This window comes from Papio anubis, chromosome 3 (genome assembly GCF_008728515.1).
Source record: "Papio anubis isolate 15944 chromosome 3, Panubis1.0, whole genome shotgun sequence".
In the NCBI taxonomy this organism is placed as follows: Eukaryota; Metazoa; Chordata; class Mammalia; order Primates; family Cercopithecidae; genus Papio; species Papio anubis.
This window is the reverse complement of record NC_044978.1, coordinates 176608620-176633162: the sequence shown is the minus strand read 5'-3', so window position 1 is coordinate 176633162 and position 24543 is coordinate 176608620. Positions and strand designations below refer to the sequence as shown.

Here is a 24543-nt window from a genome sequence, read left to right as displayed (position 1 = left end):
CCTTTTTAGTAGCTGGCCTAAGAAACAAATGTTTTCTATTTTATCAAGATAATTTCCTGTGTTGCCTTTACTAAATTTTTTTATTACTTTGAAAAATGGAGACTTTAAGGGTTGAAGTTTTTTTAATATCTATATAACTTTCTGTATTGCTTTTACGATCTATAATTATCACTCTAATTAAATAAATGACTATCACATAGTGCCCTGTGATCCTGTTTTGATCAGGTATTTTAAACCTTTTAGCATCTTTAATGGACTTCCCCAGCATCAAAATGCTAAATTAAATCTTTTTGATGTAAACTTAACTTTGAGATTTTCCAGTCAGGCCCTAGAAAGACTCCAAGGACTTCTCTCTCATCTTGTAGAGATATTAAATAATTGGGCTTATTTGGTAAATTATATGGGAAATAGCAAATGCTAAGTGATACTAGATCTTCTTTCAGTTACATTTTTGGATATGTTATTGGTATAAATATTCTAAAATGGTAACAAAACTCTTAAAATCTTCTATGTGTTATCAGTCATAATTTTGGTTATTATATTGTATGCCACAAAATAACTAAATTTCCTTGTAAATTTCTGGTAATGGGGAACTTCCATCCTATTTTCAACTATGGTTGTTTTACATTTTTGTCATTTACAGTTATTTTAAATTTTTCTCTAAAGGTATCTGCAATTAGATTCATTACAAAGACTTTGACAAGTACTCTTACATACAAGTTTCAAATAACTTTAAGATCAGTGTGTTTTTTTTTTATCCCCCAAGATGGTAGATTAGAGGCATTGTTAGTATGCCTCTTATATTAGTACATTTTCATGCTGCTGATAAAGACATACCTGAGACTGGGTAGTTTACAAAAAAGAGGTTTAATAGACTCACAGTTCCCCATGGCTGGGGAGGCTTCACAATCATGGCAGAAGATGAAGCCATGTCTTACATGGCGGCAGGCAAGAGAGAGCATGTGCAGGGGAACTCTCCTTTGTAAAACCATCAGATCTCATGAGACTTATTCACTATCATGAAAACGGTATGGGAAAATCCTGCCCCCATGATTCAATTATTTGCCACTGGGTCCTGCCCACAACACCTGGGAATTATGGGAGCTACAGTTCAAGATGAGATCTGGGTGGAGACGAAGCCAAACCATATCACCTCTCATACTTGGAAAGACAAAATAGTGTGTAGAGACTCGTGTTATAATTTTTTTCCCAAGAAACACCACAGGCATTTAACCAGAAAACTGAAAGAAACCACAGACTCTTTGAAAGAAGTGGGGGCAGCAGCCTACACCACAAGCCAGGTGGAAAACTGTGAGTCCCCAGAGTGTGACAGCAGGAGAGACTGCCTCTGTGACACACACTCCCGCTAGGGAACCTGATAATATAGGCCAGGGGGGAAGGCCTTGGCCCCACCCAGCACTGGAGCTGAGTGGTGGGGAGTGTTGAGAAGGAGCAGCATTGAACACGCTTTGTGTGCACTCCTAGACTTCAGTGGGGATGGTGGGAAGCCATTCCTAATTCTGCTTCACAGGGAGCCTGGCAGAAGTCAGCCAGTTAACTCAGGCCACAGTCACAGGTTGAGAGAAGGTCTCAACTGTGATTCACGACAGAATCTTAAGTGGGGATGAACTCCCTTGGCCAGAACTAGGGGGCAAGTAGGGGTACTGCAGTCACAGGTGCAGAAGCTGGACACTGCTGCTTTGGGGTGGGCCAGGAGGGGCATGGCCTGAAAGCCACAGTTTCTGTCTGATGGGGAAAGTTTATAGCTTGCAGCAGTTTTGAGTTCTCAGTGCAGGGTTCCTGGAACCCAGCTAGCTGCGTTAAACAAACAAAAAGGGTCTATGTTGTTGCTAATACTGCATGCTATACTTCGATAAATTCCCCTAGAAGAGTTAAGACTCAAATACACAAAATTTAAAAAAAAAAAAAAAAAAAAAAAAGCAAAACAAAAAACTGCAGGTTACAACAAGTTTCACCTACTTCCTCATGGTCATTTAATTAATTAAATTTATTAAATTTATTTAACTGGCTGCCTTTAAACCTAAGTTCATGGATCACAACTACTATATAAGCTGAGATTATCATGTTACTATTAATTTTACTTTGCATTTTTCTTTTAAACTCTGTACCTGTTACTTGTTAATTTCTACAGAACAACTCTTCACAGAATAATGCTGGCCCAACACTTTGAGATAATAGTAAATGCCTACAGAATAGACAAAAACTTAAACTTAACACTTGATTTTAGGTAGATGTAGCCTGAGAACCACTCCCTCCAAACGCTGTTGTTACTCAAATGTAGCTAAAAGAGTTTAGACACTAACTCCAATTACGCCCTGCAATGTGAGACCAACCAACAACGTGAGACAGGTCTATCCCAGCTGTCTCGCCTAGGGATAATCAAAACCTCACTACAGCCGGGCACAGTGGCTCGCACCTATAATCCCAGCACTTTGGGAGGCCGAGGCAGGCGGATCACCTGAGGTTGGGAGTTCGAGACCACCCTGACCAACATGGAGAAACCTCATCTCTACTAAAACTACAAAATTAGCCGGGTGTGGTGGCACATGCCTGTAATCCCAGCTGCTCAAGAGGCTGAGGCAGAAGAATTGCTTGGACCCAGGAGGCGGAGGTTGTGGTGAGTCGGAGATCACGCCATTGCACTCCAGCCTGGGCAACAAGAGCGAAACTCTGTCTCAGAAAAAAAAAAAAAAAAATCTAACTACAAAATGGTTAACCAGTGATATTTTTAAAAATCTTGATCAAAAAAAGGAAATGTGAAAGTTGTCAGAATAAAAATAAAGTCACCTGTGTTAAAAAGCAAAAATAGAAGCAAACCCCTGAGAAATGAAGCTAGGGAAGGTCATGAAAGGAAGATTCTCATATACAAATGCCTGCTGACAAAAACTATCACAAAAGACTCTGCAAAAACCTTGCACAAAGGCCACTACAACCTTACATAAGAAAATACTGCTGCAAGAACACCTGCCTAGCAACTGACTGTCCAGCCTTGGACTGATGGCACCCTTGTTATTGATACATGTATTCAAAGATAACTATCTCAAAAACAATTATGTAATTCTTCTCATTTTTTCTTTAAAAACCTTTGTCTTCTTTTACCTCGTGAATATGCACATGGTTTACTATGGCACACCTATGCCAATTGCAATGCCTATTCCTGAATAAACATCATTTTCTTTCAGAAAGTCTCCCTCTTTGCTTGTTATTTAGATTGAAAAAATTTGCAACCATTAGAACATTTCTTTCCTTGAGGGGAAAGAAAAGTGGGAGCTCAAAGTTAATCATTTTATCTGAAATAAATGTTCTTCTGAGCGTATAAAATCATTCCTTTATAGCCTCACATCATTCCTAATCTTTCTTCTCATACTTTTGCCTACGGTTTTCATCTAAGTCTATTTCTTTTTTATCTTTGCAAGAGAAATAGCTAATTGATTTGTTTTAAAAAAATATATCATTTGGAGTCACATAAATGTTCAATCACGACAGTTGTTTTATGATGTATCTTTGATTAAATTCATGGAACCAGCATTAATTCCTACATTTATTTCCCTTTCTTGCCTTCTGGCAGCCTATTCTAAAAGCCACCTTCATCTACCACAGGCTCAGCCATAAAGCAAGCCTCAATAGATTTAAAAGAATTAAACTTATACCAACCATACTCTCAGACCACAGTGGACTAAAATTAGAAATCAACGCGAAGAAGATCTCTCAAAACCACACAATTACATGGAAATTAAATGACCTGCTCCTGAATGACTTTTGGGTAAACAATGAAATTAAAGCAGAGATCAAAAAATTATTTGAAATAAGTAAAAGCATACCAAAATCTCTGAGATGCAGCAAAAGCAATGGTAAGGAGAATGTTTAGAGTGTTAAATGCCTACCTCAAAAAGTTAGAAAGATCTCATATTAATAATCTAACACCACTCCTAGAGGAAGTAGAAAAACTAACTCCAAAGTTAGCAAAAGAAAAGAAACAGCTATAAAATCAGAGCAGAAATGAACAAAATTGAGACCCAAAATCCATACAAAGAATCACCGAAACTAAAAGTTTGCTATTTGAAAGGATAAACAAGATTAATAGACCAGTAGCTAGATTAAAAAAGAAAAAAAGACAGAAGATCCAAATAGGCACAATCAGAAATGACAAAGGTGACATTACAACTGATTCCACAGAAATAGAAAAGATCTTCAGAGACTATTATGAACACTTCTAGACACATAAACTAGAAAATCTAGAGGAAATGAAGAAGTTCCTGGAAACACACAATTTCCCAAGATTCAATTAGGAAGAAATTGAAACCCTGAACAGACCAGTATCAAGATCTGAAATTGAAAGAGTAATTAAAAAACCTACCAGCCAATAAAAGCCCTGACAAGATGGATTCACAGCCAAGTTCTATTAGATGTATGAGGAAGAGCTGGTACCAATCCTGCTGAAACTATTCCAAAAAATTGAGGAGGGACTCCTCTCTAACTTGTTCTATGAAATCAGCATAACACAAATACCAAAACCTGGCAAAGATACAATAAAAACAGAAAACCACAGACCAATATCCCTGATGAACATATATGAAAAAATCCTTAACAAATTACCGGCAAACTGAATCCAATAGTATATCAAAAACTTAATTCACCATGATCAAGTAGCCTTCCTTCCTGGGATGCAAGGTCAGTTCAACATATGCAAATCCATATAGGTGATTCACCACAATAGATGCAGAAAAAGGTTTTGATAACAACAAGCCTTAATGATAAAACCTCTCAAGAAACTAAGCATTAAACAAACATACCTCAAAATAATGAGAGCCAACTACGACAAACCCACAGCCAACATCATACTGAACGGGCAAAAGCTGGAAGCATTCCTCTTGAGAACTGAAACAAGACAAGGTGCCCACTCTCACCGCTCCTATTCAGCATAGCAATAAAGTTCTAGCCAGAGCAATCAGGCAAGACAAAGAAATAAAAGGCATTCAAATAGGAAAAGAAGTCAAACTATCTCTCTTCTTCGCTGATGATCTAGAAAAGGCTCCACCAAAAGTCTCCTGGAACTGACAGGGGATTTCAGGAAAGTTTCAGGATACAAAATCAATGTACAAAAATCAGTAGTATTTCTATACACCAATAATGTTCAAGCTGAGAGCCAAATCAAGCATGTGATCCCATTTATAATAGCTGCAAAAAATAAAAATAAAAAAGGAAATAATCTAACCAAGGAGGTGAAAGATTTGTACAAAGTGAACTACAAAACATTGCTGAAAGAAATCACAGATGACACAAATGGAAAAACATTCCATGTTCATGGATTAGAAGAATCAATATTATTAAAATAGCGATACTGCCCAAAGCAATCTACAGATTCAACACTATTTCTATGAAGCTACCAATATCGTTTTCCACCAAACTAGAAAAAAATTCTAAAATTCATATAAAACCAAAAAGAGCCCAATTAGCCAAAGCCATCCTAAGCAAAAAGAAAGAAGCCAGAGGCATCATATTATCTGACCTCAAACCATACTATGAATCTACAGTAACCAAAACAGCATGGTACTGGTACAAAAACAGACACATAGACAAATGAAACAGAACGGAGAAGACAGAAGTAAAGTCGTACACCTACAGCCATCTGATCTTCGGCAAAGTTGACAGAAATAAGCAATGGGGAAAGGAATTCCTATTCAATAAATGGTGCTGGGATAGTTGGTTCACTGTATGCAGAAGAATGTAACTGGACCCCTACCTTTTACCATATACAAAAATTAACTCAAGATGGATTAAAGATGTAAATGAAAGACCTCAAACTTAAAGAATCCTACTAGAAAACCTAGGAAATATCATTCTGGACATTGACCTTGGGAAAGAAAATTGCAGAAGAAATTGCAACAAAAACAAAAATTGACAAGTGGAATCTAATTAAACTGAAGAGCTTCTGTAGAGCTCTTCAATTCAAGAAACTATCAATGGAGTAAACAGACAACCTACGGAATAGGACAAAATAATTGTAAACTATCATCTGACTAAGGGCTAAAATCCATAATCTATAAGGAATTTAAACAATCGAAGAAGCAAAAATCAAATAACCCCATTAAAAATTGGGTAAAGGACATGAACAGACACTTCTCAAAAGAAGGCATACAAGTGGCCCACAAACATATTAAAAAATGCTCAACATCACTAATCATCAGAGAGATGCCAATCCAAACCACAATGAGATACCATCTCATACCAGTCAGAAGGGCTATGATTAAAAAGTCAGAAAACAACAGATGCTAATGAGGCTGCAAAGAAAAGGAAACACTTATGCCCTGTTGGTGGGAATGTAAATTAGTTCAGTCACTATGGAAAACAATATGGAAATTTCTCAAAGAACTTACAACAGAACTACCATTTGACCCAGCAATCCCATTATTGGGTATATATCCAAAAGAAAATAAATTATTCTACTAAAAAGAGTGATGCACTCGTATGTTCGTGGCACCACTATTCGCAATAGCAAAGACATGAAATCAACTTAAGTGCCCATCGATGGTGGACTTGATAAAGAAAATGTGATACACATACATCATAGAATACTATGCAGCTATGAGAAGAAGCAAAATCATGTTGTTTGCAGCAACATGGATGGAGCTGGAGGCCATTATCCTAAGTGAAATAACACAGGAACAGAAAACCAAACACTGCATGTTCTCACTTGTAAGTGGGAATTAAACAATGGGTACTCATGGACATAAAGATGGCAACACCAGACACTGGAGACAGTGGGATAGATGGAGGGGAGGAATAGAGGGGACAAAAGTTGGAAAATTATTGGGTAGTATGTTCAGTACTTGTGTGATGGGATAAATTATACCCCAAACTTGAGTATCTCTCAATATACCCAGGAAACAAGTGTGCACATGTACTCTCTTAATTTAAAATAAAAGTTGAAGTCATAAAATAAATAAAATAGCTACCTTCTTGCTAACCTCCTTCACCCTCTGTGTTTCAAAGCAATTGCCTGCATTGAAGCCCAGTTTTTCTCTCTCTTTTTTCAAAGCTTGGTTGTCTCAGTCTTTGAAGGTAAATGAGAAATACGATTAAAATAGTGAAAATGAAATTCTGACGCTTAGTGAAATAACTGTGAATTTCACTTGGCTGGAACACTGCAAATTCCCAGAGACGTGAATAAAAAATTCCCATTTGATGTTCTTTCCTAGACCAGAAGCCCTAGATCCACATTCCCAGAACATAAATTTGAAAACAAAAGGATATTTACAGGGTTCCTCACCCATCTTCCTGGCCAGGGCCAAGACTGTCTGGAAACTCCCATCTGATGGGAAGAGACAGCCTATAGGGACCAATGGTACAACTTTTGGCTGGCTCCAGGCCAGAAGGTAGGCGTGGGCAGCTGTGCCCCTTGGCTGGCATCATGTTCATGAGCCCTGTTGTCCCTGGGAGAGAGTGTCCCAGCCTCAGAATCTAGGTACCCAGGTTCTCGAATCAGCTCTTCCTTCCAGTTGCTACTTGACATGCACAGTTCACATCAGTGAACTTGTCACCCTGTCCCCTGCAGAGCTGCTCCTCCTCCTTCACAGCTCCCTGTCTTAGCATCTGGTACCACCATTCTGACAGGCTGATGTGCCAGACGCCTGGGAGTTATTCTTGACTCTTCTCTGGGACACCACATCCCATCACCACTAGCCTCACTCAACCTCATCCGCCTCTCTCCATCCACACTGCCATTACTCTGACCCATTTCATAACTGGACCAGTCAACCCCTTCAGTCCTGGCTGGGATCCAATCCTTTCTCCATGCTGCAGCCCAAAAGCCTTCTTGAAGCACTCGTCATGTCCTCAATGATGTCTCACTGCTTTGGGGGTACAAATAAGCCTTCACAGGTACACACTCCCCATCAAGGTGTGTGAAAGGTGGCCCTAAGGCTGGACCCAGGCCACAGGAGGGAGGTTTTTTGTTTTTTAAAGGTCAGTTTCCAATATTTACAAATTATGAAATATGACAAATCCGGATTTGTAATATCTCTTGAAACTCAGAAAATCTGTCATCTCTAGGCCAGTGTCTGTGATGGAAACAGTAGGGGCTGCCCTTGACCCCCAAGCAGCCACAGGTCCAGGGAACCCCTCACCTTGCCCATCCTTCCCTGTGCCCATTTACAGCATAGGTGTGGCCCTCCTGCCCACAGATCTGCCTTGCCAGTGGCCTCTGCCTCTCCCTTTCCCTCTCCCCGTCCCCCTCCTTCTCTCTCTCCCTCTCCCTCTCCCCGCTCCTGTCATCTGAGTTTTTCTGCCTCTGAACAAATGCCAGGGCCTTCCCCCATACTCTTACCTCTGCTGGAATGCCCCACTCCCATTTCCTCTCTCTTCCTACAGTCCCGCCCAGATAAATCCTACTCGTCCTCAAGCCATGAGTTTAGATGTCACTGCTGCAGGGAAACCACCCCCGATGCCCTACCAGAGGTCAGTGCCTATTTTCCTATCACCTGTGGCCACTGGTCAATCACCCTCCTGTGAGCTCCCAAGGGCAGGGCTAGCCTGATGACCTCACCACTCTACCACCAGCAGCCAACCCAATACCTGGCACACAAGAGGAGCTTTCTAAACATTTGTTGAATGACTAGATAAACTTGACGCCTCTGGGTTATTGTGCATACAAGTAAGATGCCATCAACTGGCAGGACAAGATGCGAAAGCAAACGGAAATCAGTGTGGGAGAGGCACAGGTGCATGGTGTCCTGGGATATGCTGAACAGTCACTATTTGCCAGTGATGTTTTCCCAGAGGAAGTCAAGCTTCAGTGGGGCTTGGGAATTTGGGACTTGCAACCATGCCTCCTACTGAAGACGACACTGGTTAGAGAGGTGAGTTGACCTGCCCAAGGTCACACAGTCCTTGCAGTCTGAGCAACATTAAGATGTGGGCTGTGCCTGACATGCTCAAAGCTGCAGCTCCAGCATCAACTCAATGTTTAACAAATGTGGTGAATGAATAAATAAAGGATGAAGACAGAGGTTGAAGAAAGACCTTAAGGACTCAAGCAGCGGAAAGAACTTGATATTGATTTATAAACAAAGAGGAATTTGGAAATGATCCCCAAAGAGAAAAGCTTAGCTCTACTGAGGCAAATATTTATTTGCTTTTTTACTCCTAAAGGACAATAGCACTCTTCATTAACTTTTAAATGTATTTTTGTTTAGGGAGCTGAGGCTGTTATCTTGTTTTTAATTGTCAACACGAGGTGGTTATTTTGAGAATTTTAAAATATCTTTAAAAACAAAAAGCAAAAGAGTCTCTTTAGTTTGGAACCTCACTTAGGTAGAGAGACTGTTTCTAACACATGCAATTAATTATAGAAATCGTCACGCATACGACAACCGCAGATGTAAAATGTGAGTTGTTTCTGTTTTTACAAAAGAAGAAACTAAAGTTATAGCCATAATAACCCAGAATGGTCATAATAAAAGATCAGAAGCAGATGCCTCTGAGGTGACCTCGACTGGCTGAAATATAAAAAGTCACTTTTAATACCACAGAAAAGTACACTTAAGAATGGTCAAAATGGTAAATTTTATGTGGATTTTACTACAATAAAAAATGTTCAAAACATTGAAAATTTGTTTGAAAAATGTAATGCAATGATTCCTCCACTTATAAAACCTTCCACTGAATGCGAAAGGAGCTGGCCCTAGAGTCAGTGAGGCTCAGCAGCTGGGGGACAGAAAGGACCCCGTGGGCAGAACTAGCCCCTTCTCTCCAGAGCTCGCACATTCCCAGAAACACCAGTGTGATCCGTCCTTGGCTGTATGAGACACACCCCATATGTGGCTTTGAAAGTACACAGACCCGGGTTCTGGTTTCAGCACCAATACGTCCTTGTTCACGAGAGCTCTGTCCCTTACCTCTCTCTGCTTGCGTCCAAGGCTGCAAATCTGAGCTACTCACAAAGTAGCTGTTAGGATTTGAGCAGCATAACAAACGAGACTTTTACATAACTGCTCTAGGACTTGAGAATTCGTTATGTTTGCCCCCTGCTGCCAGAATTCAGCTCCACAGGGAGCTGTTTGTTGTGCACTGTTCATACCTCAAACAGTCTGGCATGCAGTGGGCATTCGACCATCATTAGTGGTTTAATCTCTGCCCACCCTCCTGCCTTGCCTGTGTGAGTGGGAAGGGAGCGCCCCTGCATCCCTGTGAGGCATCCCTTGGGAGGAATCCTAGCAAGTCCAGTGGCCTCTGCTTCCACCATGGTCTTGAACACACCCATTCCTCTTTATCCCCATGTCCACCACCTCAGTCGCAGCCGCATCCTTCCCTTACTACGTGTACCAATAGCAGCAGCCCTCTGCCTCTCTCCTCCCCACCCTTCCCACTCCAGTCTACACCCACCGCCTCCACCCCAGAGCCACCTTCTAACACTGATCGCGCCATGTCACCCTCCAGCTCCAGTGCCGCCCAGGGCTTCCTATTCCCCCAGGGCGAAGTGTGTGGTGGCTCAGTGAACAGACCTTCATCTCTCACCCTCCCCATGCTTGTTCTCTCCTCAGCCCCAAAGCTGTCTGAGTTCTCTCCCAGGGCTGCGCCCCATCTTGAGCCTTTTCTTTACTGATTTCCTTTCTCTGGTATATCCTCTCTCCCAATCCCCATCATCACCTGCCTAACTCCTGCTTACCCTTCAGGAGTCCATTTAGAGGCCACCTCTTCTGAAAAGCCTTCCTTGATTTTACCCCACCCCATTCAACCTGAATGAAGCGTTTCTTTTCTCCCTGCCAAGGCCACACAGCAAGTAAATCATTGAACTGGGATTCAAATTCAGGCCCACCTTCTCCCAAAACAGTAAGCCAAAACCAGAAGACTCTAATTATTTATTCAGGAAAAAAGAGACTCAACAATGAGGTAGAGCTAAGTTAACATCTCAAAAACATGCCCAAAATATACTAAATGAAAACACGAGGTTGTAGATCAATGCATATGGCATAATTCCATCAAAAACACAATAAACTATGTATGTTTATACAGGTTTTTAAAGCACAGAAGATGCCTAAACAAACACAAATTGAGCTATTAATGATAATTATTGGGTGGGTGAACTTAAACATTCTATAAGGTTTCAATTCGTTATGTATTCTTTATGTCCTTAAAAAAAATTAAAGGAACTCCACAACTTTTCTCCAATAATAAGTAAGAGGCTTGAACACCAGGAATTGCAATATACAGGGACCAGCTTTTGGAGAAAAGGCTCCTTCCTGCAGTGGTAACATGAGATGAGGGCAGATGCGGTTGACCAGGGAGCCACACTCACCTTTCCCAGCAGCTCGGGCAGGCCCAGCAGCGCCCAGTGAACATGCCAATGCAGATAAAGATGGCGGTTACCTGCCCCAGAGAGCCACGGATCTCCTTGGGTGAGATCTCACTGAGGTACATGGGGAGCACACTGAGGGCGATGCCTGTAGAAGAAGCATAGCAGCAGTTAGAGAGGTGTCTTCCTGACGGAGCCGCACTCTGGTTACAGTGCCTCTCTTGGCTCTGCTTTGCCCTGGACGTTAAATAGCACTGTAGCCACAGCATCTTTCCCAGCACTTTGCACAAATTGCCAAAGCTTTCCCATGTACTTTATAATTTAATCCCTAAAGTATGACTGGAGGTGCATTTCAGAGGACAGAACACAGCTGATGGTGTTGGTGGAGTTGATGGTATTGACAGTGATAATGATGGTGATGGTGATAACGGTGGTGGTGGTGGTAGTGATGGTCATGATGGTGATGATAATGATGGTGGTGATGATGGTGATGATGGTAATGTGGTGGTGATGATTGTGATGATGGCTGTGGCACTGATGATGATGGTGATAATGGTGGTCGTAATGATGGTCATGATGGTGATGATGGTGGTGGTGATGATGATGATGGTAATGCTGACAGTGGTAGCAATAGTGATGATGATGGTGATGGTGATGATGATGGTAGTGATGGTGGTGGTGGTAGTGATGGTGATGATGGTGATGGTGACGGTGATGATGGTGGTGGTAAGGTAGTGATGGTGGTGGTGGTAGTGATGGTCATGATGGTGATGATGGTGATGGTGGTGGTGATGATTCTGATGATGGTTGTGGCAATGATGATGATGGTGATAATGGTGGTAGTAATGATTGTCATGATGGTGATGATGGTGATGGTGGTGATGACGATGATGGTAATGTTGATGGTGGTAGCAATAGTGATGATGATGGCGATGGTGATGATGATGGTAGTGATGGTAGTGGTGGTGATGGTGATGGTGATGGTAATGATGGTGATGGTGGTGGTGCTGATGGTGATGATGGTTGTAGCAATGATGATGGTGATTGTGGTGGTAGTAGTAATGGTGATGATAGTGATGGTGGTGATAGTGATGGTGTGGTGGTGATGGTGATAGTGATGCAATGATGGTGATGGTTGTGATGGTGGTCACAATGATAATAGCCAATACACACAGTGGCTACCAAGTAACAGGAATCCTTCTCATCTATTTATATGTATTAACATATTTACTTTTAACAATAGTCTTCTGAATTAAATATACTGTTACTATTTCTCTTCTAAAGATGAGTAAACTGAGGCACAGAGAAGTTGAGTAACTTGTCTAAATCACCAAGTCATGTCTAGAGATGCTTAAAAAATTATTTTGCCCAATAGAGCCCCAGTGGGCCTCTGATCTTAGAACTTGAACTTTTCCCGCCAGCTAACATTGCCTCTTGTCATAAATTAAGGGACTCAGTTATGGCAGATGCTATTACACTCATTTTATAAAAATAGGTCACCCACATATAATCTAATGATGTTTGAGATAAATTTACATGTTCAGAGGCTTATGATAGGTATATTGAATAAAAACTACAGTTATAAAGATGTTTTACAAAGTGCTTACTGCACACACAGTGAGCCTGTAAGTAAAAATTATACAAGGACTCCTCAACTTAAAAAAAACAAACCTTGCTTTCCCCCATACCTGAGCAGGGCTATTCTTAAGTCACTTTATAGGCCTATAAATGACTACATTGCACTTATCCCAGGCAGATTCATTGCTTGTTTAGAGCACAGACTGCATAATCTGGAGTCACAAGGCGTCTTGGGCCAAATCCCTGCAACTTACAAGCTGTGGGAACTTGGGTGGGGTTGTGAGCTTCTCTCAGCTTCCACAAGATGGGGATAAGTATTGAGCCTAGCTTCAGAGGATGTCTGTGAGAGTTGAGATATGCTCAGTTATCTATTCATTGTAAAATACTGTACAAATTAGCATTATTAGCACCTATTATTACCATCTAATTTTTCACCAGGTTGTGAGGGCATCAAAAATATCTTTCCTATCTCAGTTTTCCAATGTCTCTAGTATAGTTCCCAACACAGTTTAGGCACCAATCAATGTGCTTCAAGTTGAGCTGAGTTCACTCCAGTTGCTAGCATTCAGGAAGGACTTTCCCGAAAATTAGTGAAGGGAACGCACACCCCAATTTACAAACTGGGAATCTCATTCATTGCCTCTTAGCCCAGGATACTGTTTCTGGTTTACCACTCAAAACAAACATGCTTAAGAAGCAAAGAGATGGAAATTATTTGTCACAACATAGACCAGATGATGCTTGAACTTTTATCCAAAACACATATATTGGGAGCATATGGCCTCATGGAGTAATTGGCTGGCCACCAAACAATTTAGTCTATTATTCTTCGCAAGCAGGGCAATAGAGGGAAAACTGTGCTACACCAGACTCAAGTCCTACAGCCCTGGTTTCCTCACAGGGGGATCTCAATCAAGTCACTTCATCTCTTTTACTCTCAGCTCACTTATTTGCAAAATACAGTGATGACTATTTCTGCTGTAATGAGAATAAAATGACTGCATGTAAGGCACTGGGCTCTCGTGTGGTCACTTGAAAACACTTCAAAAACTGTTCTTTATCCTGATGCTCCTTCTCCCCACAAGGGGATAATAATCATTATCTCACAAAACATAGTAAGGAAATGAGGGAGCTGTAGCACAGAGGCAGTGTCGTCAGTGGCGGAGGCATGGAGCTAGCTTCTCTGCCTCTTCTGTAAAGCTAGGGTGGCAGTAGCATCTCCTTCACATGGTGCTACGCACCTACGGAACACATGTCAAATGCCTTGCAGAGTGCGCAGCTTAGATTCAGCTGTCAATAAATGGTGACGATTATTCTTATTTGTTCATTGTGAGATGACACGGAAGGGGAGATACTAGTGGCTAAAGCAGCAGTGAACGAGGAGGTGGGCTGCGTGAAAAGTCCGCCATCGGGTGACCAGCTCACCCCAGTTTGCCTAGTACCACCCAGAAACCCCCTCAGTCCTGGACAAACCAGGATGGTTGGTCATCCTAGGCCCATGATGCTGTACCAAGCATCCCTACCCGTGAGCAAACTCTTCTGACCTCTGAGCCCATCTTCTGCCACTCTCCTCCCCAGGAGTCCTGGATGTGGAGTTCACTGAACACTCCAGGCTCATTCTGATCATAGGATGTTGGCTTCTGCTCTTCTGTTTGTCTGGAACTCTCTGTTTTCAGAGCTCCACAGCTTCTTAACCTTCCAGTCTCCATTCAGTGTCACCTCTTATAGTGAGTTGCATGGTATCCTTCCAAAAGATATGCTGAGGCTCTAAATCCTGTTACTTGTGAATGTAGCCTTATTTGGAAATAGGGTTTTTGCGGATGTAATCAAGTTAAGATGAGGTCATACTGGAGTAGGATGGCCCCTAAATTCAATACTTTTCATTTTTATAAGAAGGCCATGTGAAGACACAGACACAGATATGGGAGAAGGCCATGTGATGAGGAGACAGAGACTGGACTGATGCAACAATTAGCCAGGAAATGCCAGGATTTCTGGCCACCACCTGAAGGTGGAAGAGAGGCCTGGAACAGATTGTCCACAGAAGCCCTCAAAAGCAATTGATCCTGCTGATCTTGGACTTCTCCTAAAGTAGCAGCCATGGGCTTGTCCACTAGTGAGCTCCTAATTCAGAAGACGTGACCTTGCGCCCCTGGGCATGTCGACAGCACTGGGAAGGCCATGGCAGGGACACGTCCAGTGCAATCTTTCACAAACACAAAGTAGCAGCACAGTCTCCTATTTTAACTTTATTATGTACATGAATTTTGCTTCCAACACCATTTGGTACCATGTTTGTATTGATGTAAAAAATAATAAATATTATTTATTTATTTTTGAGACAGAATTTTGCTCTTATTGCCCAGACTGGAGTGCAATGGGCGATCTCGGCTCACTGCAACCTCCACCTCCTGGGTTCAAGTGATTCTCCCACCTCAGCATCCCGAGTAGCTAGGATTACAGGTACGTGCCACCATGCCCAGCTAGTTTTGCATTTTCAGTATAGACAGGGTTTCTCCATGCTGGTCAGGCTGCTCTCAAACTCCTGACCTCAGGTGATCTACCCGCCTCGGGCTCCCAAAGTGCTGGGATTACAGGTGTAAGCCACCGCGCCTGGCCCATTTAATTTTCACATCACCCAACAAGGGAGGCCTTACTACTAAGTTGCCATGCCAGGTGGGAAAGAGGCCAAGACTGTGAGGTTAGTGGTTGCTGCAGTGGTCCTTGATTTGTATCCTCTCCCTGGATCCACATCCTTGGGGAGTCGGTCCTCTCTGACATTCATTCTGCACCTGTCCATGGGACTTGCTTGGGCCAAAGGGACATCAAGGGACATCAGGAAATGTGCATGCAAAGTGCTTACACATTGGGACTTTCTCCTTTGGCTGCTGTTGGCAGCCCACGAACTTTATGCAAGGCAACCCAGGCCCCCCTGGCCCAGGGTGGGAAGCCAAGAAATGAGCTGGCCCACTGACAGCCCCTGAGACCAGGCCACCTGCTAACACCCAAACACAGGCATGAGACCATCCCAGGTCATCCAGTGACTGACCTACCTGAAGCCATCACAGACACATGAGAAGGCCCAACAGAGATTGGCAGAGCTGGCCCAGAGCAGAACAGCCCAGCCCACCCACCGAAGTGAAAGCACAGTAAAATGGTTATTATTTCAAGCTACTACATTCTGTTTTTTGTTTTGTTTCATTTTGTTTTGTTTTTAAGAGACAGGGTTTCACTCTGTTGCCAAGGTTAAAATGTAGTGGTGCCATCATGGCTTAAGTTTTCGGGTTTTTCAATGCAGCAAACCTAACCTATACAGATAAATTAATGAAATTAATGGAAGCAAGTGAGAGCACTCAGGCAGTCTGACTCCACAGTCTTCACCCTTAACTAGTTTCCTACTCCAGCTTTCAGAGCATTAGTGCCCGCATTTGTAAAATGAACATGAAAAAACAGTCTTTCATTATAGGAGGAGATCAAAAAAGATGAAAAACATGAACATGGTTGGTCAATTACAAAACATTACATAGACACCAGCCATCATTCTTACGGATAAACTCTCAATAGCCATCTCCCTTCTACTTGAATAGAAGGCATCTATTAAAGTAGAATAGACTCATGAATAGACAGATGATCTAGATTTCATCTTGAGTTTGGACTATCAGAGAGTCCTAGATTATTCTCCTCCAGCAGGGCAACAAAGGAAAGTGAAGCCTCCTCTTCCCAACCTTACTTCCAGGCCCCCACTCTCCTGCCCACCTCTCCCTGAGACATGTTTGTTGTTCATCTCACTCAGCTGAACAACCCGGTACCCTCAGCTTTTAAGACATCAACAAGGAAGGGAATTAGCCTTTAAGAAGCTCATGCTAGGTTCCAGGCAGTATATACGTGTGTGTATGTTGGGGTGTGTGTGTGTGTATGAGAGAGAGAGAGAGAGAGAGTTTCCATTCAGCCTTACTATAGCCTTTCAAAGAAGGTATTATTACCTCCATTTTCCAAATGGGAAAACCAAGGCTCAGAGCCATTAAGTAACTTGCACAAATCAGAAATTGGCAAGCAGCAGAACTGAGATCCAAACTCAGGGATTTCTAATCCTAAGGCTTGCAATCTTTCCACAAATGCCTAAAAGTGACACTTTATGGATTTGCCTATTTAGAAAGAGAGCAGAGTTTGTCTGACAATATATCTTGTCTCCTACTCTCACTCCCACAGCCAGGATCTGTCCCCTTCTCCCCAGCTCCCCACCCAGCCCAGTCCCTTCCCCTGAACAGTTGGTTCCTCTGATTTCACTCCTGGCTTCCCCTCATTCTTCCTTATTGGAACAAACCAGTTCATGTCACATTCCTCTCAACCCTCCCTGCACACTTGGCACAGGCCCACTGTCCTTGCCGTGGCCTACAAGGTCTTGTGTGATCTGGCTCCAGCTCCTCTTTGGCCTCATCAGCACCCATGCATCTCCTTGCTCTTTCTCAGATGTGCCATGCCTCCTTCCGCCTCTGGGACATCATACACTTCTCTCTGCTGGGAAGAGTTCTCACACTTGGCTCCTCTGGTCTCCGCTCATGTTTCCTCCTCTGAGCAATCTTCCCTGATTGGCCTTTCTAAAACAGCCCTCACCACCCTCCTGCCCTGCTTTGTTTTCTTCCTAGGACCTGCTACTATCTACCTTATGTATCTGTCTGCCCACTAGAATGTAAGCTCCATTCTGTCCCTTTCCAGGGACAGGGTCTTGTTAATCATTGTGTCTCCATCCTACAGTGTGCCAGACCTTGCAGGTGCTCCACAAATGCTTGGTGAGTAAATGAAACAACGAATGAGTCGGAGGCCCAGAGAAGAAACACCATCCTTACAAAAGCCCCCTGAAAACCACAAATAACCTTGGAATATGAACGTTACGATGAAGGTGACCAAGCGGAAGGCATGACGTGCTGAAGACCATCCAGGTCTTTGTGGGTAGACTGGGGACCCTGACCAGCATTCCTCAATTAGGGGCTAGAGCATCATGAATGGGATGGTTCATCCCATAGGACTGTCCCACTTTATGCAGAGTTCCAGCATCCTTGGACCCTGCCAACTCAATACCAGCAGAGAGCCCCAGTCATGTGACAGCCCCAAACACCTCTCGCATTTGGGACACCCCCAAGGAAAATGTTACTGTTCCCTCCCCATCACGGTGAACTCTCACCTCCATCTGTGCCCATGATGAAGCATCCCAGGATGAGCATTTCAAAGGCTACTGCCTGGAGTGAGCAGGCCATCAGCAATGCAGCAGAAATTGCAAACCCATTATTAGCCAGTAAAGTGTGCTTCCTGGAAAGAAAGGAGAGATTTGATGAAGACGTCTCACCATGAGGCATGTCACTGAACTGTCCATCCCAGGAGCAGGAGCCAGGCCCTTACGAAGGGTGAGTAGAGTAACACTCAGGCACAGTGCAGGGAGACTAGCCTTGCCACCTCTGGCTGTGCGACCTTGAGCAAGGAACTTCATGCCCCTGGGTTCAGCCCTAAGGTCTACTAGGTCACTTCCAAAGGCACCATCAGCCTTGACATCTATGAATTCCCTGTGGTAGTATTTTATTGCATTAATTCTAGGACTATCACTTAACATTTCTGAAGTCAATGGTCATCTTATAATTCATGAGTCAGGGTCCAGGCAGGAAAATAGAAACCACTCGAGGTACTTTAATGGAGAGAATTTAACATAGGAAATTGGTTAAGCAGATATTGGAGAACTGAGATGTCAAAAGGAAGACCTCTAAAGAAGGGATGTTTCCCATGTGGGGCTGACACCTCAGGGGCCTGGAGGAGGGCCCCGAAGACCTCTGAGAGTGGGCACTGTCCACTGGACTGTTTCCTCTGAAGAGCAATATGATTCTGGTTCTGGAAATGGACAAAAGTTGGAAGCTGGAATCAATTGCCAATGTCATCACTGGGACTGGCAGGAAATTCAGAAAAACCTGAAAAAGCAAGTCTCTTCTCTCTCCTCTAGTGCCCCTACTGGCAAAGGACAAATAGGGGTGCAGGTCCCAGCCCCAGCATCAGAGGGAGAGCGAACCTAGAAATGTAAGTGTGGAGCTGGGAGACAACAGCTTGACAAGCAGCATAGCGTTCTACAACTTTGGTTGGCTCCTTCTCTCCCTCCCTCCCTTCCTTATTTCCTTTCCTTTCCTTTCCAGTGACTCACAAAATAACAATACTCTTTAGACCCAATGGCATCTTAGATTTGATGAACTACAGTACTAAGTGCATGACTGGACTAATCCTCTCAAAGAAGATCAGGGAAATTTCCATGGCAATAATTATTATTAACAGCTCTGTGTCAGGACTGCCATCACTGTTTTACAAACACATGTCTAAGACCTCATGGCTCAAATACTTGACTTGTTTGGAAGTCTGGGGACCTGGATTCCTGCACCAGCTCTATCCTTCAGGAGCTAGGAGACTTTGAACTTCATTGCTCTGTGTTTTCTTTTCCTCACTTTTGCAAAATGATCCTAAAAGCCCACATTTATTGAATTCTTGCTATAGGATAGACCCTGTTTTAAGTACTTTCCATGAGTAGTTAACTTAATCCTTAAAATGACCCAAAGAGATAGGTACTCTTATAATCTTTATTTTATAAACAAGTTAACTAGGTTGCTGGCAAGCTAGAAACTTGTTTTATTTTTAATTTTTATTTTTGAGACAGAGTCTCGCTCTACCACCCAGGCTGGAGTGCATTGGCACAATCTCTGCTCACTGCAGCTTCCACTTCCTGGGTTCAAGTGATTCTCCTGCCTCAGCTTCCCAAGTAGTTGGGATTACAGGTATGCACCACCACACCCAGCTAATTTTTGTATTTTTAGTAGAGACGGGGTTTCACCATGTTGGCCAGGATGGTCTCGAACTTCTGATCTCAGGTGATCTGCCCGCCTCAGCCTCCCAAAGTGCTGGGATTACAGGCATGAACCACCGCGTCCAGCCTAGAAACTTGTTTTAGGTCATGTAGTCAGTGAGTCAAGGAGTTCGGGAAACATTTTAGCCCTTTACAGCTTATTTTTTTCCTATAGACTCAATGGGTTAACATATGTTAAATTGTTTTGTAAATTGTGGGAAGCTAGGAACTTGAGAAGTAAATTGTGGGAAGCTAGGAACTTGAACTTAAAAGCAATTTTTAAAATTACTTTTAGGAGTTACATCCCTTGACTTCTAGTCCAGAGCCCTATCTACTCTTTCTGATTTGTTTCAAACTTTCCACTAATTTTTATTCTCTTTCTAGATCTTCCTGGAGAATTCCATGGTCAATGACTTTTGTAGCTCAATGACGATAGTACAAAGCTTGCTCACTGCAGTAGCTGGTGGTTGAGACAACCCAAGTGTCCATGAATAAAGGACTATTTAAATAAATTGTGATACATCCATATGCTGGGACATGATGCAGACATTAAAACAGAGGCAGCTTTCCATATTCTGATATGGAAAGATTTCCAAGATATACAAAGTACAAAGAGCAAGGTACAGAACTTTTTGTAAAATATGCAACAATTTATGTAAAAAAGTGTCTGTGTGTGTGCATCTCTGTGTGTGTAGATTAGACACAAACCTTGGAAAAGACATATAAAAAACTGGTAACACCAGTTGCCTCCAAGGAGGGGAGCAGAATGGCTGGAGGACAGAAATGGAAAGGAAACCCTTCACTTTATATTCAGTTGATCCCTTTGAAAGTTCAGCCACAGGAATGTATTAATTATTCAAAAAGAAATATAATTTTGCTTTTAAAGAATTCATTTAAATGGACCTCATGGTAGAAAATAGAAAGTCATTGACTTGGCAGACAATTAAAACCTCCATTCAAGATGCAGGTCCCTGATTCTGTGAGCAAGGTCACAAGCTCTGGGTGCAATCAAGATGAGCCTGAAGGTATTCGTTTCTGTTGGTGGAACCTCCACACACAGCAGCCACACACGACACTGCTCAGAGTTCCTGGCTCTCCCTGCGGGTCTCTAAGGAACCTCCAGTTTCCTTATGGAGAAAGTGGGGCAGTGGGTGAGAGGAGGGGTGGGAGATAAGGCTTTGGAGTGGGGAACCCGGGCTGAAAGCGTGTTCTCCAGCTCAGTCAGCAAACAGTGAGGGTCAGACACTTGTATTCTGCTGGGAAAGGGAGTCATTCCTGTTCTCACCTCATGGACTTTACAGTCTAATTAGGAACACAGGCATCAAATACATTGTCCCACAAAAGCTTATTAAAAAGCAATCCTGACTTGTAGAAGTAAAGGCATCGAGGCTATGGGCGTGTACACCTGGGACCTGTGCGTCTCCTGCCTGCTTGTTCTCTAGTATCTGCTCTGTTTCAAAGGGAACTGCTCTCCCTGAATCCCCTGCCTTCTGGCTTCATAGGAGGAATTCCTGGTAGGATTGGCCACTCTTGGTAGGGTTCTGGCTTCCTGGGGGCTGGGGTGTTGACCAAGGAGAGGCCTTCACGGAGGGCTGGGATGAGGAGAAGCAAGCTGCCCCACTCCCACCCTCTGCGACCATCGCAGGTGCAGCTCCTCTGTGGCTCCAGCCTTCTCTCTGGGGTCCCTGCCCCCTGCCCCCTCCACCATGTGACCCTAGCTTTGGGCCCCAGAAATGCTGCCTCTGTCTTTGACCTTCCATCCAAGGGCAGAAGCATCCTGACTGCAAAACCTTTTTTTTTTTTTTTTTTTTAATTTCTCAGGACAAGCCAAAATATTCTCTCTGTAGCTCCCATCTATGGGCCTGTGGGTCTCGGTTCTACCCGTTGAGGCCTCACAGGGCAAATCTTCACTGGTGTAGGTTCTGGGGTAAGAAAAGTTTGTGATAAGACTGTCCAGATAGGTCAGGCAGGAGAGGAATGCAGCGGCCAGATTCTGAGGGTTCTTGGAGGTTGGGCAAAATGATGTGTTCATTAATCTGTAGACAGCGGGAATAAAGGGCTGGCGAGAAATCAGAACTCGACCCTCTAATCCTGTACACCTTCTCCACTGCCCTGCGACAGGCAAATTGGACACTGGATACTCAGATAATATTACTGATGATCTTAAGAGTACTGTGAGCCCCTCTGAGGCACCCTCAAGCCTGACTGCTTACTAGATTCACTAAACTAAACACTTACAAATACCTAGATTCTCAGACCCACCCCTTAAGACTTGTGCTCCCTAGGACAGACTCAGTGTGAGACCTCCGGAATATCGCAAGAAAGCTGACAGCTGTTACAGAGGCTGTCTCCTTTAATCTTAGACACCTGTGTCTGTCAATGTTAAAGAACAATTCACAGAGCGGGTGGCAAAGGCCGTTGTCAGCTGAGGACGATCTCCTCCAGCCACCCCAAACTCACCTGCCTACCTGCGCCTGGGTGAGCTCTCCCTGCTCTGATCCAGGGCGTGCCAGTCTCCTCCTGCATCAGATTTCACCTCCTCCTTCCCAGGCAGCCTCCACCCCAGTAAAGAATTCCTTCCAGCCGGGTGAAGTGGCTCACACCTGCAATCCCAGCGCTTTGAGAGAGTAAGGTGGGAGGGTCGCTTGACCCAGGAGTTTGAGACCAGCCTGGGCAACATAGTGAGACCTTGTCTCTACAGAAAAAAAAAAGAAAAGAAAAGAAAAAGAAAAATTATCTGGATGTGGTGAAGCATACCTGTAATCCCAGCTATTTGGGAGGCTAAGGTAGGAGGATTGCTTGAGCCTGGGAGGTCAAGACTGCAGTGAGCCATGATAGAGTGAGACCCTGTCTCAAAAGAAAAAAAAATTCTTCCCTCTCAACTCATTCACCCCTGCACAAACACATCTCAGCACTGTCTCTCCTGGCCCTCATCCTCACAGCTACTGGTCTTTGCCTCTGCTCCTCTCCAACTGAGACTCCTCGACAAACGTGGCCCCAGCTGTGTCCTACGTGACATTAGTTGTTCCCACCACTCCGTTGAGACTGCCCTTCTGAAGGCCATCAACATCCGCCTTGACAAATCCAGCGGCCAATTCTGCCTTTCCCTTGTACAGCCTCTCAGCAGCATGTGATATGTGAGCCACTCCCTCTCTGCTGAAACCTGGTCTTCTCTGGACATCTGCAGCCCCACTCTCCCCTGTTTTCCCCCACCCAGCCTCTCCTTCTGTGTTTAGGCTGATTTGTCCTCACCCCTCAACCTTGGGGTGTCCCAGAGCTCCAGCCCATCTCTCTAGTCACATTTCCCTCTATATGCCCTCCCTGGGTGGTTTCATCCAGTCGCCTTGTCTCAGATGTCTCAGATGATGACAATTCCCACCTATGTCCCTGACCTGGATGGACTCTCCTCTCAACTCCAGACTCACATATTTAACTGCCTCCTGGAATTCCCACTTGGAGGCCTAGGAGGTTTCTCAAAACAAGCACGTTCAAAACAGAACTCTTGGATCCCCACTACTAACCAGCCCCTGCCACGTGCACCAAACTCTTCTTTCCACAGCCCTCCCATCTGAGTAAATGAAGCCTCTGTCTTCTAAGTGGCTTGGCCAAAAGTCTGGGAACAACCCATATCCAATCAATCACTGAATGCTAGCTGCACTACTTCGAAAATAGATCCCCAATCAAACCACTTCTCCCATCTCCAGTCCCCCAGTGTGGCTGGGATCCAGCCACCATCAGCTCATTCATTACCAGTCACACCACTCTTGCCAACTCCAAACTCATCAGCCTTTTCACTGCCCCCTGGGTGCACAAGGCTGGCTCCTGACTCATGGCCCTTGTCCCTGCCATCCATCCCCTCTTCTCGTGACATCACGGTCTTATCTCACCAGGGTTTTAGCTCACATGTCACCTCCTGACACTGTCTGATGGCTGCTCCCAACTGCAGAGCCCCTTTCCCTCAATCCTGTCACTCCATCTTCTCTGTTGTTCCTGGACTGCAGGGGGCAAGTGTGAAAGCAGGGGGACCAGCTGGGGAGCTACCACAACAGCTTAGTCAACCACTGGTAATGACTTGGACCAGGCTGGGAGCAATGCGCGTAGTGATAAGTGGTCAGATCCTAGCATATTTTGAAGACTGAGTTGGTGGGATTTGCTGATGGACTGGACAGAGGTGGAGAGGCATAGAGGAGCCAAGGATGCCTCCAAAGGCTTTGGTCTGAACCCTTGCTTTGGACCTGATGGTGTATTTTGTGCTAATGTTAAAACTGCATGAAAGGTTGTGAGAATGTTAAAATTACATGGACGTCTGACTTGAAACATGAGCAAATGGGACTGCACACTCTCTGGGCTAGTTTATCATATTAATATATTCCTTCCCAAAATAACCCTCAGTCTGACACCATTGCAGTGAGGATGGAAATGTGCGCAAATTCCTTGCAAAGCTGACTTACTGGGCTTCAGAGCAGGACTTTAATCATTGTTTCCATTTGTTTCCTGTGGATGAACAGCAACAGAAACAAGGGAGATCAATTCTGAAAGCAGAACTCCAGTGCCCCCAGAACTCCACCTAGGATGCCTGATTCATTGTTTTTAGCTTCTCCAATGGTGTAGAATCTTCCCAATGAAACCCAGAAAGTCATCAGCTCTCAAGGGGAAAAAGAGACCAAATATAAGGAAGAACGGTAGGGTGATGAGGAGATTGGAGGACATGTCCCTTGAGAAGTGTCAAAGGGGCTGGAGACATTTCGCCTGGACAAGAGAAGGCCAGAGAAAGCATGAG

General features: G+C 43.8%; 1 protein-coding gene across 1 annotated transcript in view; it reads right to left on the bottom strand.

Moving 5' to 3' along the window:
* The window catches only part of SLC2A9 (solute carrier family 2 member 9), a 191137-nt gene that overhangs the window by 136720 nt on the left and 29874 nt on the right, over window positions 1-24543 (bottom strand). Inside the window, 4 exon segments of the mRNA XM_031664719.1 lie at window positions 11318-11349; window positions 11352-11462; window positions 18075-18199; window positions 22232-22458. Coding sequence (XP_031520579.1) covers window positions 11318-11349; window positions 11352-11462; window positions 18075-18199; window positions 22232-22458 — 495 coding nt within the window.